Consider the following 18212-nt stretch of genomic DNA (forward strand, 5'->3'; position numbering starts at 1 on the left):
TTTTAAAAGTGCAGTTGAACTTGTATTTCATATTTGTGCATGATATTTATTATATGGTAACCAGACACTGTAACTTTAAGTCGGACGGTTCTTTTGATTATAATGCAGGGCGTAGGCTAGGGGTTGGGGGTTGGGTTCGGACCCCCCCCCCCCCCCCCCCCCCCCCCCCCCCGCTGAAGCAAATGGTCCGCTTTCAGAACTAAAACATACAGGTTTATACATATGGAGTTTCTGGTGGTGCAAAAACAAAATAGAAAAAGGTCCACTTGGTTCATATTCGACCCCCCCCCCCCCCCCCCCCAGGTCCAGATCACGCTACGCCCCTGTAATATGTTACCTTATTTAAAACAAAATATGCAAACTGAAGTGCCAGGAATAGCAGTTATTGTAAAGTAATTATTTTTAATTTTGCATCAAAGACAATAAATGGACATTAGCTTTGATAAAAAGAAGAAAGTAAAAAAGCCAAAACAACACCAATGGTGTCCGACTCACGATCACTTTAAAGGGACATTCCCGAGTTTTCCGCAATTTTAAAGATGTTATCAGCTAATAGAGACTTTTTTTTAACGATTGTAATTACATATCAAATATATTTTTCTGCATAACATATTAGTGGCTGTATAATAAACGTGTTTCTGATCGTTTTAATATTCGTACTAGGTTAAATTTAATTTAATTTCCTAAAATATGTTTTTTTTTCCGTACGTACGAAATTATATGAAGACAAACTCCAGTTTGGGCTTCTTACAAATATTAAGACGACCAGAAACACATTGAAGATACAGACACTGATATTCTAAACAAGAAAATATACTTAATATCTTACATATTAAGTATATTTTCTTGTTGTTGATCGTAGAAGTATTTTATTAGGTCGGAAACATCTTACAATGAAGCAAACTCAGGAATGTCCCTTTAATTTAAACTAACTGGCTTTTTTCTCTGGTTTTACTATCCTTTATGAAGAATTCAACCCTGCATTTGTTGACGACCCCCCCCCCCCCCTCCAAAAAAACACACCAAAAAACCAAAAACCCCAACACAAACAAAAAACCCAAACAAACCAACAAACAAAACAAAACAAACAACCACACAAAAAACAAAAACACAAACAAACAAACAAAAACAAAACAAAAAACCCACCATAGTAGAATTAACCGTTCTAAATCCACATACGTATGATTACTGGTTTTTAGTAAATTCAGTAGATTGGTTACTCCTTCGCATGCGTATCATTATATAGGAAAGCGGATATATCCATAAATATCAGTGCAACAAAACAAGTTTGGAAAATCGTTTTAACAAGTTTGTGTTGGTTGTTGTAACACGTATCTAGGTAAATATACACAATAATGCAAGTCTATATGTGCATTTACAAATAGATGAGCTAATTAATTTATGAAATAAATCATAATGATAATGGCAGATGAACAATGATAATTTATAGTTAATTATTGTAAAATAAATCTTCAAACTGCAGTGTATAGATTTAGTATAATAGAACACTGTATTCTGTAAAATGCTATTAATTCAAGGTCGACGACAGTCACTTTTTGCACCTTTGTTTTCGTTTCATACACAATAAATGTAACATATTTTAGCGTAATTTGTCTTGAGGCCCATACGGACTATAGTTAGTAAAAGGTACCATCGACGTCTCAAACTGCGTTCACCTAACGACAAAAACACGAATACGATATTTACGGAAATACTATTCTACATTTTTCAGCTATAATACGTGAAACAAAATAAATTGCAATCAAATAACGTAAAAAATCAACAATGTGGACGTAAAACATATCCATTCTAATAAATAAATAAGTTATTTACAAATGTTATGAATGGATTATGAATACTATTCACTACAATAGAGGCACAAAAATGTAGCATACCTTTTGCAGATCGAATATAATAATTGAAAACAAATTCTAACAACAGGGGTCTTAAAAATCGTAAAAATTAAATTCTTTGGCCTTGTTGATCTGGCACATGTGAGGTCATGTGACACGCACCGAACGTTAATTCATCTTTCTCCATTTTAAATCAATTTCTACGAATCATGTGGACCTGATATCAGTAATTTTAAAGAATAAACAAAAACGACTTGGTAAAATTAATAGTTTTAGGGGTTTGTAAAGTTTTGTATTTAGATACTTACTTTTCTCAAGTTTATTGTTTATAAAAATGTTTTTGAACTGTGAAGAAAAACCTCATAAATGAACGACATCAAATCGGATGTTGATTGCGCGAACCGTGCACAAGAAAACAAAGTGAACGGAATTTGAAGCATAACGCAGTTAGGGACGTTGACGATACAATTTTTTTAATCACAAGATTTTTTTGCAGATGCAATAGTAATTTTTAAACAAAACAATTTCAATAGCAATTTTGCATTGCAGGGGTTCCAAAAAAACAACAACAATTACTTGCCACAGGGCAAGTGCTGATCAGATATTCAGGGCATAAAATTTGGCATGAATGATTTTGTTGTTCGTTTGTCGGTTATGCAAAACCAATATCGACACGAACGACGGATTGTTCTTGCAAAAACTATAATCGCTCGTCAAAAAATGTAAACTGACGTCTTTTGGCTAAGATAACTATTTTTGGAATAAAATAATAAGAGAACGGGCCTATCATTGCAGGTGTGAGAAAAAAAACAATGTATCCATTTGAACTTGACATCGCAGTCAATTTCAAAGTCGGCACTGTCATTAGAAGTGTCAATAACGTTTACTATAGTAACATAGTCACACGTTCCCTTTGATAATTTTGCTAAGTGCGGAAAACAATATGCGGTTTGGAAATTAAAGCGGTTTATGAGTATTTATTAAACGTGACATCACCTTAGCCCGGCATTTAGTTATAGAGTTGTAAAATGTCAGGACCTAATGCGAAAAAATGCAAAAAGGACACCATTTTTAAAAATGGTTGTTTTCCGATGATTTCGCAGTTAATACAAACGAGAATGGCGACGTATGTAAAGTTATATGCAACATATGTATGGACAATTTTGTGGCTATCCGTGGTAAATATTCTTGCGCACAATAAACTCGTGCAATAAATAGGAAGCGAAAAAACCATATGTGAAGTTCTGTGTATTTATTTACTTTTTGACACCTGTGTGGTTACATTGAAATATATGCATTAATTCTGAAACATGTATTGTAATGAAAACAAGTACAACCCTTGCTAAATCAATTTATTAAAATATGACATACACAGCGAAGAAAATAGTACGTTTAATAAGGGACTTTAAAATAACGAAGTGGAAATTAGAACATGATGAAACTCTATGTTGCAGCATCGATTGGATCGATCAAGGATTTGCAGAACTTAATTCGGGTCTTTCCATTAAAACCCGGAAGCTCAAAGCTTCCGGGAAATCCCTGTTTTGTTCAGACTATTGTTTGGCGCCAACAAGTACTCCCCTGTAACAGAACCGATGGGGTAGTGTGCTGAAGTGTAAATGGCAGCTTTCAAGTTAGTCCCAGCATACCAAATAATAATAATAATTTAGTATTTATGATAAGAATTTGGAGAAAAGCTACGAAAATCGCCCATCTTGATTCTCATTTGATTACCGTTGCCGGATAACCTTTTCATTTGTATTTGAACCACTGGAGAAAATCGTTCATGCAAACACTAAAACAACACGAATGACATATCGTTTGTCTGAAAAAAAGCAAATTTTATGCCCTGGATATTCAGTCACCCCATATATGTTTCCACGTGACTTGTCCATACTTCTTAAGGTAACGAATTCTGTTACCAACAGTACTTAATTTAATACAGTGTTCAATAATGTAATAATATTGAAAGTAATTGGTTTAATTGCACAAATAAAGAATTTTGACAATAGGTTACATCGCTTACCTACTAAATTTATGTCTGTTCCATAGCTTTCCAGACGGTTCATCCACAGACGATTCGTCCACCATACAATTCGTCCACTCGATTACAACATTTAGACCTATAAATCTAATTTTGAGAGCTCGTTCAAAAATAGTGGCATAATAAACTTTTACAATAATCATAAATTTACTTTAATTCATTTTATTTGTTCCATTCCCTATTATAATCACAATAGTATAACTGTAATAGACTTTGTCTATCAAATTGTCCCAATCATACTTGGTACCCCCCCCCCCCCCCCGTGGATGTAATATACAGTAAATAACTAATACAACAAAAAACTACAAAAAATTAAAATTTTGGTTGTGGACGAATCGTCTCAAGTTCAAAAGTGGACAGATTTTTAGTGGACGAATCGTCTGTGGACGAAACATCCAGAGGACGAATTATCTGCATCCCGTTCAGTAGTATCAACTGTTTATAATTTTTGTCTGTCTTCTCTACTTGTTGATTTAAACTTTATGTTTTAAATAGTGTTAATTAGTTGATTTAAACTTCAATATAATTTCATTTGTAGTGTCCACTTGTTCATCTAAATATAATTATTGTGTCAGTGTATGTTGTGTCCACTTGTTTTGTTGATGTGGCGAGAACCCTTTCTACTTCTGACCGGCGTCGTGGTTAGCCATCGGTCTACAGGCTGGAGGGTACTGAGTTCGGATCCCAGTCGAGGCATGGGATTTTTAATCCAGATACTGACTCCAAACCCTGAGTGAGTGCTCCACAAGGCTCAATGGGTAGGTGTAAACCACTTGCACCGACCAGTGATCCATAACTGGTTCAACAAAGGCCATGGTTTGTGCTATCCTGCCTGTGGGAAGTGCAAATAAAAGATCCCTTGCTGCTAATCGGAAAGAGTAGCCCATGTAGTGGCGACAGCAGGTTTCCTCTCAAAATCTGTGTGGTCCTTAACCATATGTCTGATGCCATATAACCGTAAATAAAATTGTCGAGGGCATCGTTAAATAAAACATTTCTTTCTTTCTTTCTTTCTTTCTTTCTTTCTACTTCTGAGCCATTCTTTTATGGCTGGTATTGGTTCAAAACGTTTTAGGGATTTTGGCCCATGTATCATTATTGTGAGTATATTATTAACACACTCTGCCCCAGAACACTTCTTTGGGATGTTTTTATCCTGTTCATGGCTGAGAAAAGTCTGAGCTCAAAGTAATCATGGGCTCTGTTGCTCTGCAAATGTTTTTTAAAATTACAGGCTTGGTAAACAACTGCATGAGAGAGGTGGGGGCGAGGGGGGTGGGTAGTGGTTGGGAGGGCTGTACATCGGTTGCAGCCCTGTAATTTTAATTCATTGAATATAATTTATTTGGTTAAAAAAATTTTTTAATAAAGCAAAAAAAAAAAATCATGTATATATTCATGTATGCTTAGAGGGCATCACACCAGGGCTATTGAAATCTAACTTGTCACGATTATCATGTAGGGCTAATGAAATCTAACTTCACCTTATAGTCTGTCCCACAGGGATCAAATTTTTTTCATACTATGTAATTTACTACAAGTCATTTATTTCCAAGCCGATTGACTTGTAAATTGCACAAACAAATTGCATTTCTTTGTTATTTCCAAAACACTTTTACTTTTCTTCTTACGTCAAACCAAACTGAAATTATTTACAAAAAACATTTTAACAGAATATAGACATTCATTTTACATGAACGTAGATCTACATTTGCAAAGTACTGAAAAACATTAAGTATGTTCTGCTACAAGGTTTATTATATATAAACTAAAATATCTTACAACTTTTATAAGAATACAGTTCTTAATATTTATGCTTTGTTCGAGTGAACTCGGAAATTATAAACTTGTTAGTAGCACTTACTTTACGTCCCGATCATTTGCAAAGAGCAGATTCTGGAACCGCGTTATCGTCTAATTTAATGTTAATATGACAATTTTAAACTTTATCCCACCATATATACCATGTTTGCAATGATTAAACAGTTTGATTGCACACACAAGGCATGTGTAGTTTATTTTTTTATATAAGCTGTAAAGCGTATTGGACGTTATTTCCAAGTTAGAAGATCATTGAAACCGATTACGTGTACGAATTCAATCAAACGTCCAGTGGTGGAAATTACCGATCTCAGTCGAGAGTAAAAGGGGAATAACTCTTAAGTTGTTATCAAACTTTTCAACACAAGTTCTATTTTGGTGTGTTAATGCACTAGCAAGAGTTACGATCGTTCCAGCATTTGGAGTTACACGTAGGTTAGTTCTCCTTAGAGCTCAGTGTTCAAGATTAACGGTATCCCGATATCCCAGAGATACCAGAATTTAATTTTGGATACCAGACTTCAATAACCCAGTATCCCACTGGGATACCATATAATGTTGATTTTTTTTTAATCCTCCGTTTTTATTTTTCGCTGAAACAATTAAAGTCGTCATTTACTGATGAAGTTAAGTAACAGTGTCGTCCAAGTTTGCTACGATGTTTTTTATGAATTTCATTTAAGTGGGATACTAAATTCTCAGGTGGAATACTAGATTTTGAAATGTTAGTATTCAACTGGGATACTGCCCCAAATTTTTAATCTCGAACACTGGAGCTATGTAAATGTTCGGATGATCGGAACTCTTTCCAAAGGATTTATCGAGATTTGTAACAAATTGAAAATAAGTTTTAGCTGTTAGTATTACATTAGTCACTTGTCATCGGGCATATGCAGTTAACATAATTACTTGCCCGACATGATAATTCCACTTGGCATGGGCGTCGGGCAATGGGATTTGTTATCCCCAGCATTGTATCCTGGACCTATCGAAATTCCGTCCCATTAACAGGAAAACGCTACTGCACATGTTCAGTCCAACAACTGGATAAATTTAGCGACATCATTGTTTACCTTGTCCAATACAAAGTATAATAATAAAAATGTTGTAATTACTTTCCTTTGTTGTCAATGAATGTAAAATTCCCACAAGGAAGTGAATATTTGTAATTTTTTTAATACCATTGAAATCCATCCCATGTGAACATCACAAATGCAGAATATGTGGAAGATCACGTCAGTCATAAAATTGAAGGAACAACAACACAACAGATTGTCAACGAAGCAAATCTAAATGTATTGTGAATATATATATATATATATATATATATATATATATATATCATATAATATCTTACATTTTCAGTGCAATCAAAGTATGTGATATTTTTCAGATCACATACTTTAAGAATCTGATAACTTTGCAAATTAAATGTAAATTAATCGAGGTCACGGCACTAGGTTTATTGACATTTAAGCAACATACATGTACTTGGGTGACACTCCATAATTGACGTATGTATTCATAGTCATCAAATAAAAACATTTCAATGGCAATTTGACACTGAAAGCTGTCCAGCCCTAGTTTGTTTTGATGTAAGGACATCCAAAATTACGTCATTTGAGTTTGACGTCATTTCCATTCAAAAATACACTGCGCCACATATTCTTACGTCATTTGAATATCTAGTAATGGCTGACTGGAATTAAAGTTGCGTGTACAGTTTACAAAAACACGTTGTATTAAGCTTGAGTTTATATGATAAAGAGATTATTACCCTCGTGTATTTCGGTATTGTCAATATCATATATTAGGAATAAAAAATAATGTATTGAGGCTCGCATAATACAATTTTTATTCCTAATATATGATATTGACGATACCGAAAAACACTCTGGTAATAACCTCTCTCTCTCTCTCTCTCTATATATATATATATATATATATAAGTTTTTGGTTAACATTGGTTGTCGACCAGCACCACTGTTCGAGATTAGAATGTTCCCCTTGCTTTTTGTTCTTTAGAGTTTGTTTTAGAATTTGATTTTTTTTTATTACATATTTTGTAAACAGTCCTGCCACCTTTAACAGCTTTTAAAGTAATCAGTAAATGTTCATTAATATAGATTTTTTTTTTTCTTGTGCTAACAACTTTTATAGGTGGTTAAAAAAGAAGAAAGCTTATTTTTAAAAACAGTGAAAAATATACTAATGTTTCTCAATCACAATAATGGATTTGACACAAATGGCCTTTCATACATTCCCCCCCCCCCCCCCCCACCATTTTAAGAGTTTCAGTCATGTGACTTGAAAACTAAATATAGACAAAACTTGTGCGACAGTCATTACCGATCTGTCAAGTCTAGTCTCTTCATTTTTAAAGGTTTTAATATATTATAACCTTTGGATATGGTTTTTGTATGTAATAATATAATTACCACAACCAGTACTGTACTGGGGGGATGGGGGAAAACAAATTAATTACCTTTTTCCACCCTCATTTTTTATTTTGATTGGTCAAGGCTTGGTTAGTTCATACATATGCAGTGGTATTAAAGTTTGTGCTTGCGCAGTGTGATTAGAAAGAGTGCGGAAGTGATATGGGACGGAATTCAATAGTTTAGGATAATTTTTCCTACATTCTGAAAAACCAAAACCAAAATACAGACATAGCTCGACCATAATTTTTAACTAAGGTTGTTGCATATGGGAACCATGTTTAAAAGAAAGAAACAAAGAAACAAAGAAAGGAATTTTATATTTAATGACACACTCAACACAATTACACATGTACATGTTAATGACCACAAATATATTTTAGAGAGGAAACTATGGGAAACTATTTTTTTATTAGCACCAAGGGATCTTTAATATATGCATCATCCCACAGACAGGATAGTACATATCATGGTCTGTAACACCAGTTGTGAAGCACTCGCTAGAACGAGAAATAGTCCAATGATTCTGTACACCAGGCCAGCACTTTACTACTGGGATACGTCCTGCCCCCGGCAAATTAATTTAATTATATTATTTTTTCTCAAATACACATAGTAATTATTCAGACTAAAATAAGAAAAACAACTTTCCTGTTTAACTAGTTTCTCTATGTCTCTGTTCAGTTAATATTTTCTCAACTGCGTGTTTCTTCTGTAGAACTAAATGAACTCTGCAATCACTTATGATTAAACTATTTACATAACCAGCATTTATTCAGCAACTAGTTAACAACACACACACATTCCAGATGTCTATCCACTACACCCCCCCCCCCCCCCCCCCCCCCCCCCCCCCCCCACACACACACACCCATTGTCGGCAGTCCATCTCAGATTACCACCAAAGGACTGGTCATTGTCATGCGTAAACAATTACTTCTAGCTACTTCTACCAGCATTGTTATTTCTTTGTAAGCCAAAACACCCAGCCAGAGATAGTTTACATAAAACACCATTGCTGGATGTAAACACTTAGAGCTAGCATGTGTCATTAGCGTGTCATGCGGTATGGCACCTAGGATTCAATCTCCTCAGACAGTTTACAGCCCACAACAATCCAGTGTTGTGCGCTAACGTGTTACGTCTGTCAGCTATGGGTAATACTACAAAATTCTAGAGAGACAGAATACGGTAGTGCTGAAAACATGGTTTTGCCCTTTCGTGGAAATGGACATAAAAGAGAATTGGTTTGGGTTCTCGTGTATAAAATAAAAAAATAAATGATTGATTTGAATGAGACATTGTGAAATGATAGTACACATTCCCATGATGCTGACATGGTGATTAACTAAGTTTTGTATAATTCACCATATAATAGGTTCTGGCACTAACCCCTCGATATATGTCTCAAAATTTACATGTACCAGTTACTTCCTAAATTAATAATGCTTGGTTTTCACTCGTCGTAACATTTTGATGAGTGCAATTTTTCACTCGCCTAAGCATTTTGAGGTGTACGATTATTCACTCGCCTTGGTTTTTCAAAAGCCAAGGACTGCTATTAAAAATGTTTTGTTTGAACATTACTAATGCACCTGAATGTGTTTGAAGTAGTGATGTGCGGTTATGGAATTTGGCATCAGTTTCTGGTTTCGGTTTTGATAAAAGAGTAGAGTTTCGGTTTTGGTTTTTATTGACATTTTAATGGAATTTGGTTTGGCAGTAAGAAAACTTTGCAAAGCTGAAAAAGAACAGTTTATAAAACATTCATGTTCCAGGCTTGTGGATGTATACTTAGCCAGAAAAGTTTAATAGCATTTTTGTAAATGTGCTTAACATTAAATAAAAGAAAACTTGTGACTTACAAAGTAAAATCAGACAATGGATTCAACTGATGTTTAACTTCATTTCTCACAAGCTGTGTGTCCTAAATCATATGGAATATGGCTTATAGATTGACCTAGATATATATAGGTGTCATTGAAATCTTGGAAAGTCGTGGAATTTCCAGATGTCATTTTCCAGGTCTGGAAAAGCATGGAATTTTCATTTGGGTCATGGAAAGTAATGGGAAATGAAAATCCGTCTTGAATATTTTGAAATGGCTTGACGGTCGCCAAAGAAATGTAGAAAAGTTCATATCTGAAATTTACTTGTAAGCATTGTTCACAGCTGTGGGCGGGACGTAGCCCAGTGGTACAGCGCTCGCTCGATGTGCAGTCGGTCTGGGATCCTACTGGCCTCGGTGATGTCGTGGCAGGCCATCGGTCTACAGGCTGGTAGGTACTGGGTTCGGATCCCAGTCGAGGCATGGGATTTTTAATCCAGATACCGACACTAAACCCTGAGTGAGTGCTCCGCAAGGCTCAATGGGTAGGTGTAAACCACTTGCACCGACCAGTGATCCATAACTGGTTTGTGCTATCCTGCCTGTGGGAAGCGCAAATAAAAGATCCCTTGCTGCTAATCAGAAGAGTAGCCTATGTAGTGGCGACAGCGGGTTTCCTCTTAAAATCTGTGTGGTCCTTAACCATATGTCTGACGCCATATAACCGTAAATAAATTGTGTTGAGTGCGTCGTTAAATAAAATACTTCTTTCTTTCGGTCTGGGATCCATCCCCGTCGGTGGGCCCATTGGGCTATTTCTTGTTCCAGCCAGTGCACCACGACTGCTAATCGGAAAGAGTAGCTCATGAAGTAGCGACAACAGGTTTCCTTTCTTATTATCTGTGTGGTCCTTAACCATGTTTGACGCCGTAAATAAAATGTGTTGAATGCGTTGTTAAATAAAACATTTCTTTCTTTCTTTTTCTTTCTGTTCACAGCTGTTGATGAAAATTAATTGGTTCTCTGACCATGTACATGTTTGACACGTTCCCTTCATCCATTGGGCTATTTCTCGTCACAGACAGTGCACCACGACTGGTATATCAAAGGCCGTTGTATGTGCTATCCTGTCTGTAGGATGGTGCATATAAAAGTTCCCTTGCTGCTAATCGGAAAGAGTAGCCCATGCCGTTGGTAAAGCTCCTCAACAATGGCAAAATGTATACACCTGCTGTACATTATTTGCTAATATTTAACATTTGCACATTTGAAATATGTTTACATACAATAAAATAGCCTTTCTGTTTTGTTTATTTACTGCAATAGTAACTTTAAAAAATTTTGCCATATTGCAGGCTCAAAATTGCCGTTGGTGGACCGTTTTACCCATGGCAATTGAAAAACAAATGGCTGTGTGAGACAAATTCTTAAGTTCGAGGTCTAAATTAGCTTAACATACTGAGTTTGTGAATTTTCTCTTTTCTTAAAATGGGAGTTGTCAGTGCAACCTACATGTGGCTTAGCATTGTTACATGCAGGCAAAAGTTTTACATTGGTTTGTTCATTTAAAAGTCTGTTTACATTTATCTGTATAAAATTTCTATTTTCTAGGTCTGTATGCCAAGACGACACGGAAGAATGTTTCTTCGGGGGAAGCCTGGTCTCTTTATTCTGGCTGCAGTTGTAGGTATTGGAATATTTCTGGCATACTACACACTTGGTGGATCAACCACGAAATCATCAAAGTATAATATGTACAGAAATATGCAGCGTGCAGGCAAGTTGCCAAGTTACCAAATCCCAAAGAGCAACAAGGGTTTTAGTGACACGGTTTTCAAGAAAAACATTCAATTGAATCAGCTGCCCAAGCCAATCCAGCCACCAGCAGATTGGAGTGTTCGCCGCAATTTTGGTGGAATGAAAAATAACGAGCAGGAGAAGGTTCAAAGCAACGACCTATATAAGACTCAAACCGACAGGCATGATGAGGATGAAGAATCCAACTTCCAGGACACGGACAACAAACACGCTGCCCCAAGACCCAACATCTATACAGATCTGGATGAAAACTTCCTGCCACTGTTCAGAAAAATGAAGCGATTGGTGCATCTCGATCTCAAAGGTGCTTCTCCAAAGATGAGTTACCTGGAGAAGGTTTTGCCCCTGATGGCAAAGCTTGGCGCCACGGGACTCCTAATAGAGTACGAAGATATGTTTCCTTACACTGACGAATTGAGCATGCTGGCTGCTGAAAACGCCTATTCTCAGAAAGACATTGTACGTCTGCTTGAGGTGTGTAGAAACAACAAATTGGATGTCATTCCTCTCGTGCAGACATTTGGTCATATGGAATTTGTTCTGAAGCATCCCGAGTATAAGCATCTGCGAGAGCAGGAGAAGATGCCACAAGTGATAACACCCTTGAAACCCGAGTCTTACACTCTGATTAGTAAGATGGTCGGACAGATGTTGGCAGCACACCCAGATGCAGAGTACCTGCACATTGGCTCCGATGAGGTTTATGGTCTTGGGAAAGGTCTAACGCATGAGCTCATCATCAAAGGAAAGAAACCAGAAGAGATCTTTTTGGAGCATGTGGCCAAGGTTGCAAATTTGGTGAGGTCAGTACGAAACTCCGTCCATCCGATTATATGGGATGATGAAATACGAGATGTTCATGAAGATGTGATTGAGGTAAGTAATTCAGAGTTCTAAAAATCCATTAGCTGCATAACTGGCACCTTTTCAGATTGGCCTGATAAAAATATATTTAGCCTTTGATAGTTATTATCTATAATTTTAATTAATTTTAGAAAAGCATTAAAGGAAAATATTTTCCTTTGAAGCACGATTACTGCTGATTATTTACCACTCATCCTTCGATACCCCAGAAATTCTTGATACTGAATAATTACATTTTACTGTTAATGACACAAATATGTGTTCGTTATGTTTTAGATTCAGACAGTTTATTAAAAGATGGAAGCTATATTCAGTAAGCCCAACAAAAAGGTTTAATTATAATGTTCATATGTTTTAGTATTATGTACATACATATAAGTGTTGTAATTCATGTTTATTTTGGGTAATATTGAATAAATATAAGTATGTTTAAGCCCACTGAAACTACTTTTTTTTTTATCTCCCTGAAGAAATCTGGACTGAACAAACTGGTTGAACCAATGGTGTGGAATTACATCCCAGACCCAAGAGACAGACTTCCTGAAGATATCTGGGTCAAGTACGGTAAGCTCTTCCCAGGCATCTGGGCAGCGTCGTCATTCAAGGGTGCAACAGGAAGTGCCCAGTTTTACACCAATGTGTCTCACCACCTGCATAATCACCTCAGCTGGGTGGATATCATCAAGAAATTGAAGGATGAAATGCCCATACAAAAGTTCCAGGGAGTGGCTTTGACGGGATGGCAGAGGTATGATCACTTTGCCACCCTGTGTGAGCTTCTACCGGAGGCCCTGCCTTCACTTGCTGTCTGTCTAGAGACCCTCTGGAATGGAGGATTCAACGAAGCAGTCCACCGGTCGGCCAGCAAGCTTCTCAACTGCACAAGTTTGATAGAACTAGAGATGCCGCAAGTGGACAAGGACAACAAAGTACAAGTCAGCCAAGATTGCTCCTTCCCTGGCCGAGATTTCTACTACAGCACCCAGCAGCTGTGGGGAATGTTGCATCAATACAGAATGGACACAGGACTTCAGTCTATGATCCAGGGTTGGCTGACGGATTACCACGTGAAGCACCGGTTCGGAAGTCCGTGGCACCTGAAAAACCTCGTTGACAAGCTTGGTGATATAATGTCAAATCTTGACAGCCTGATCAGTCCTGTATCCCAAACTCTAAACGCAGTGTACGACAATTACACTGTCACCGAATGGATTGAGGTTAACCTGAAGCAGCGAATCAATCGGTTGAAAGAAAAGTCTCTGAAAGCAAAGCTTCTGCTGGAGAAGACAACATGGCCAAAGCGACCACTGCATGATGTGATCCCAGCAGGTAGTGTTCTTGGTGGTCAATCCAATTCTGGAAGTCAGATGGGCAGAGTTGGTCAAGGTCCTCAGATGGGCAGAGTTGATCAGGGTTCACAGATGGGCAGACTTGGTCAAGGTCCTCAGATGGGCAGAGTTGGTCAAGGTCCTCAGATGGGCAGAGTTGATCAGGGTTCTCAGATGGGCAGACTTGGTCAAGGTCCTCAGATGGGCAGAGTTGGTCAAGGTCCTCAGATGGGCAGAGCTGGTCAAGGTCCTCAGATGGGCAGAGTTGATCAGGGTTCTCAGATGGGCAGAGCTGGTCAAGGTCCTCAGATGGGCAGAGTTGGTCAAGGTCCTCAGATAGGCAGAGTTGATCAGGGTTCTCAGATGGGCAGAGCTGGTCTGGTTCCTCCATTTAATGTTCAGAAACTGCACGATTCTTTCGGGAAACAAGACATGGCCACTTTGAATAGAAAACTACCAGAATTTGAGAATCGAGGTCAGTTGCAGGCTGGTTTGGACAGACTCCCTGGAGTTGGTAATCTAGGAAGGAAACTACCTGTAGGTGATAGCCAAGCAAAACTTCTTTATGCTGAAAGGAAATTTGGTCCAAATGGTAACCCAGGACAATTTCAAGGTGCTAAAGGTAGATTTGTAATGGGTGATAAAGATGGAAATGGAAAATACCCAGCTGCTGGATTAAAAGATGTAGGAAACTCTTTAGAAGGTCGTAAACAAATACCTCTCGGTGAAAATGCAAAATATCCACCTGTTGGTAAACAAGGATTGCAAGAGGGTGCAGGAGGGCGTCTGGAAGTGAATGGTCAAAAAGGGTTTGAGAATGGCCCTAGAAAAATGGACGGAATAAGAAATTGGGATGGATTAAAAGCTGCTGGAAGGAATGATGGCCCAATGCGAGGAGATAACATGGCAGCAGGATAGGGGCCAAAGTCAAAGGATGACTGAAAAATTCCATAATGGCAAGAAAAGGGACACTAAATTTGGTGGCATTGTTCAATTGAAGGGGTAATATTTCATAATTCTTAAATGTTTATTCTTAAAGCAGAACTTGTTTGAAAGTCAAGTAAACATTCTCTTTTTCCATCAGGAGATGAACTACAGTTCTCTTTCAAACTGATAGAGCTTAAATAATGTTAGTATAGGGGGGTGGGATGGGGAAGGTAGTGGACTCAAGTTTGCATCTGGTTCTGTCTATATGTGAAGATTCGTATTTTGAAAACTCACAGCTGGTAATCATGATGGTGAAGCAAATTGAATTATACTCTACAATAAAAAAAACCCCACACAATAAATTGCAGAAATCATGAAAATAACACCTTTCACAGGCTGTAATAATATGAACCAGTGACATTTACGTGTACGTAAGAACCCAGTATGGTAATCGAATAAATACATTCACCAAATTCAACTCTAATGCATGTTTGACAAACAGCAGTTTGCAAGTTTAAAAAAAAAAAAAAAAAAAAGAAGCCTGTTAATGATTAAATAGCCCTTTTTGTCAGATGTCATGCTGCACAACCTTCGGACTGTTGGATAATTGTATATAAAAAATGTCTTACGGACATTTGAAAGAGAGTACATGAAAATGTATGTGTTTACATACATGTGTCCATTAAATCACATTCCCTATTCTGTGTTAACTACAGAATGTATGCTCTATTGTGCATTCCAGCAATATTACTTTTCCATCTGTAAGTATATAGCAGATGAATGCAAAGTGAATTAATTTTCAGTGGGACATATATGTTAATATCTTAGTTTTTGTGGGGAACAGTGTCAAACGGTATTTATTTATAATGCACATTAAACATTATGAACATTTCCCCATATAATGTGGGTTCAGAGATTTACGGTTTTAATACACATTAATAAATACATGTCAGTAAAACAATACATTATGTCGTCATGTTGGGATTGTTTTAATTAGTCGTGTGTATGCCTGTATAGTAATTATCTTTAACCTGGGTTAAATCTGTGTTACGTGATGCCACTGAATTTTAAAACTGCTCCATGACACATTAGCGAGTATATTATTTTTGAAGTAGAAGAAAACTCTGTTTAAATTTTTGTTTTACATTCGTATATGGTCCATTTGATTTACTTACTTTATTGTCACCATTTTTCCTAAAGTTTATCGTTTTAGTTTTTACATAGAGAATGCTACCTGTATATAACGGAGTCAAGACGCTACATTTTAACCCAGGTTGTCTGTCTATACGGGAACATAGTGGAGATAAAGGTAACCCGGGTAAAAGTGAAGTCTGACCCTGGTACGATTGCAAAGTTAAAATAACCCGGGTGGAAATGTAGCTCTGCAATTTAACTCCACATGTTTTCACTGTGTATTATACTTTGCAAATGGTTAACCCAGGTTAAAAAACGCCATGTTAACAGGTCTATATTGTGTTAACCAGGATATTAATTTTATTCAGAGAATTTGTATTTTAATGAAACCTTGCATTACTGTGTACTTAAGAAGTGGCAGATTTGGATTGTGAATGGGGGGAGAGGGGGAGGGGGGTCGTGACCTGTCCTTCCTCCACCCCATATTTGTGGTGAAATACGCCCACCAACATTGTGTTGTGTTATATTTAATGGAAATATTCCCATGAGCTCATTCTCGAACACCCCTTTGTAAGAAATCCTGCTTTGGTTCCCAACATGTACATGAACAGTTCATGTATGTGTAGAAATGTGGATAATTCAATTTTAATACATGATGGAGTAGTGAGTGCCACGCAAATTTAAAAGTTGGATGGGAGATTGATTTAGCATTGCCAGAATTGGCAACATTTTTGTTTTTGGTGTGTATGGTGGGGGGGGGGGGGGGGGGTATGAGAAAAGAGTAGGAGGCAGTGGTTTTTGTATTACCACCCATGTAATTAAATTTTATTGAAACTATGTACATGTATACATGAAGAAAACATCACAGCAGACCCTCCAGGCATAAGATATTAATAACAGTGGCCCCTCCCTGCTCCCCCCACACTCGCACACAAAAGCAGGATGTAGCCCAATGGTAAAGAGCTCACCTGATACGTGATCGGTTTTAGGATCAATCCTATTTCTCCTTCCAGCCAGTGTTTAACAACTTGGGTATCAAATGTCATGGTATGTACATGTACTATCCTGTCTGTGGGATGGTACATAAATATTAAGAAAATCCATTCCGGCGAATTGAAAAAAAAGAGTAGCTCATTATCTCATTATCAGTGTGGTCGTTAACCATGTGTGATAAGCTGTAATTGTGAGGCACACAAATGTTTTCCGTCCATCATTTCATGTAATTGTACTGTGTAATGTCTACTTTGGTGTACAACAAATTCAGTGTATGTGTACCGGTATGTCTGTTACTATGTTATAGTCTAAAGGTTGTGAAGTGGAATTTAATTCTTTACATTTTTTTTTTTATTAAACTGTTTATTATAATTATCAATTATCTCGTCAGAATCTTTCCAGGCGAGTTTGGAGGGGAGTCTCCTAGTGACGACTGGTGTCTGTCTCTGATTAAGGTCGATGACAATCACTTTTAGGACCCTTGTTTTGGCTTTGTATACCAAAAAAAAAAAGCATATCCAATAGTAATTTTTTAATATCATATATTGGACAAAAGGTACTTTTTATTTCTTTCATCTTTTAAAACTTAAACTTAATATTTTGTCCAGAATTATGAAAAATACTGACCTGTAAACAGCGTTGTCTGCAGATTGTTATAGAATTTTGACAGGGGACATAGTTAGTAGACCCTTTTTTAGTTTAATGTGGTGAAGTATTGTAATAATATAGCTAATTTTGAATTTGAATGATGTCAGTATTCCAATGATGTCACTTTGCATCTCCTTACAATAACCATAAACCAAGTACATGATGTTTTTATGTTTTCAGAATGCTGGAAAAATTCCAGTGCAAAATTACTGTTGAATGTTTTTTGTTTGAACATTACTAATGCACCAGAATGTGTTTGATGAAAATCTTGTGATTAAGAAATTGTACCTTTTACAAAATATGGATTTCAAGTGAAATTACGGTGAGATATATTATATATTATATTTATTGTGAAGCCAAAACAAGAGTGCGAAAAGTCAACCTTAATCTGAATACCATGTACAGTTTGATCCAGCTGCATTTAAAAACCAATTTTATTACATACCTATTTAACCTTTCTATGGTGATAAAGACATTTTGAAACTCTTGTGTTATATTTATCTTGTATCGCCAATA

At 36.8% G+C, this 18212-nt stretch overlaps 1 protein-coding gene across 2 annotated transcripts; it reads left to right on the forward strand.

Annotated features, from left to right (window-relative positions):
* The first annotated feature begins 1255 nt into the window (after window positions 1-1255).
* On the forward strand, window positions 1256-17880 carry LOC121384051. Of its 2 annotated transcripts, XM_041514246.1 has the most exons (4): window positions 1256-1339; window positions 11596-12678; window positions 13137-14241; window positions 14323-17880. In XM_041514246.1, the coding sequence occupies exons 2-4, from the start codon at window positions 11602-11604 to the stop codon at window positions 14910-14912; spliced, it is 2772 nt and encodes a 923-aa protein (XP_041370180.1). In that variant the 5' UTR covers window positions 1256-1339; window positions 11596-11601; the 3' UTR covers window positions 14913-17880. The 2 variants fall into 2 exon arrangements, with proteins under 2 accessions (XP_041370180.1, XP_041370179.1); XM_041514245.1 differs by having other exon boundaries at window positions 13137-17880.
* The last annotated feature ends 332 nt before the right edge of the window (window positions 17881-18212 follow it).

This window comes from Gigantopelta aegis, chromosome 10 (genome assembly GCF_016097555.1).
Source record: "Gigantopelta aegis isolate Gae_Host chromosome 10, Gae_host_genome, whole genome shotgun sequence".
Classification (NCBI taxonomy): domain Eukaryota; kingdom Metazoa; phylum Mollusca; class Gastropoda; order Neomphalida; family Peltospiridae; genus Gigantopelta; species Gigantopelta aegis.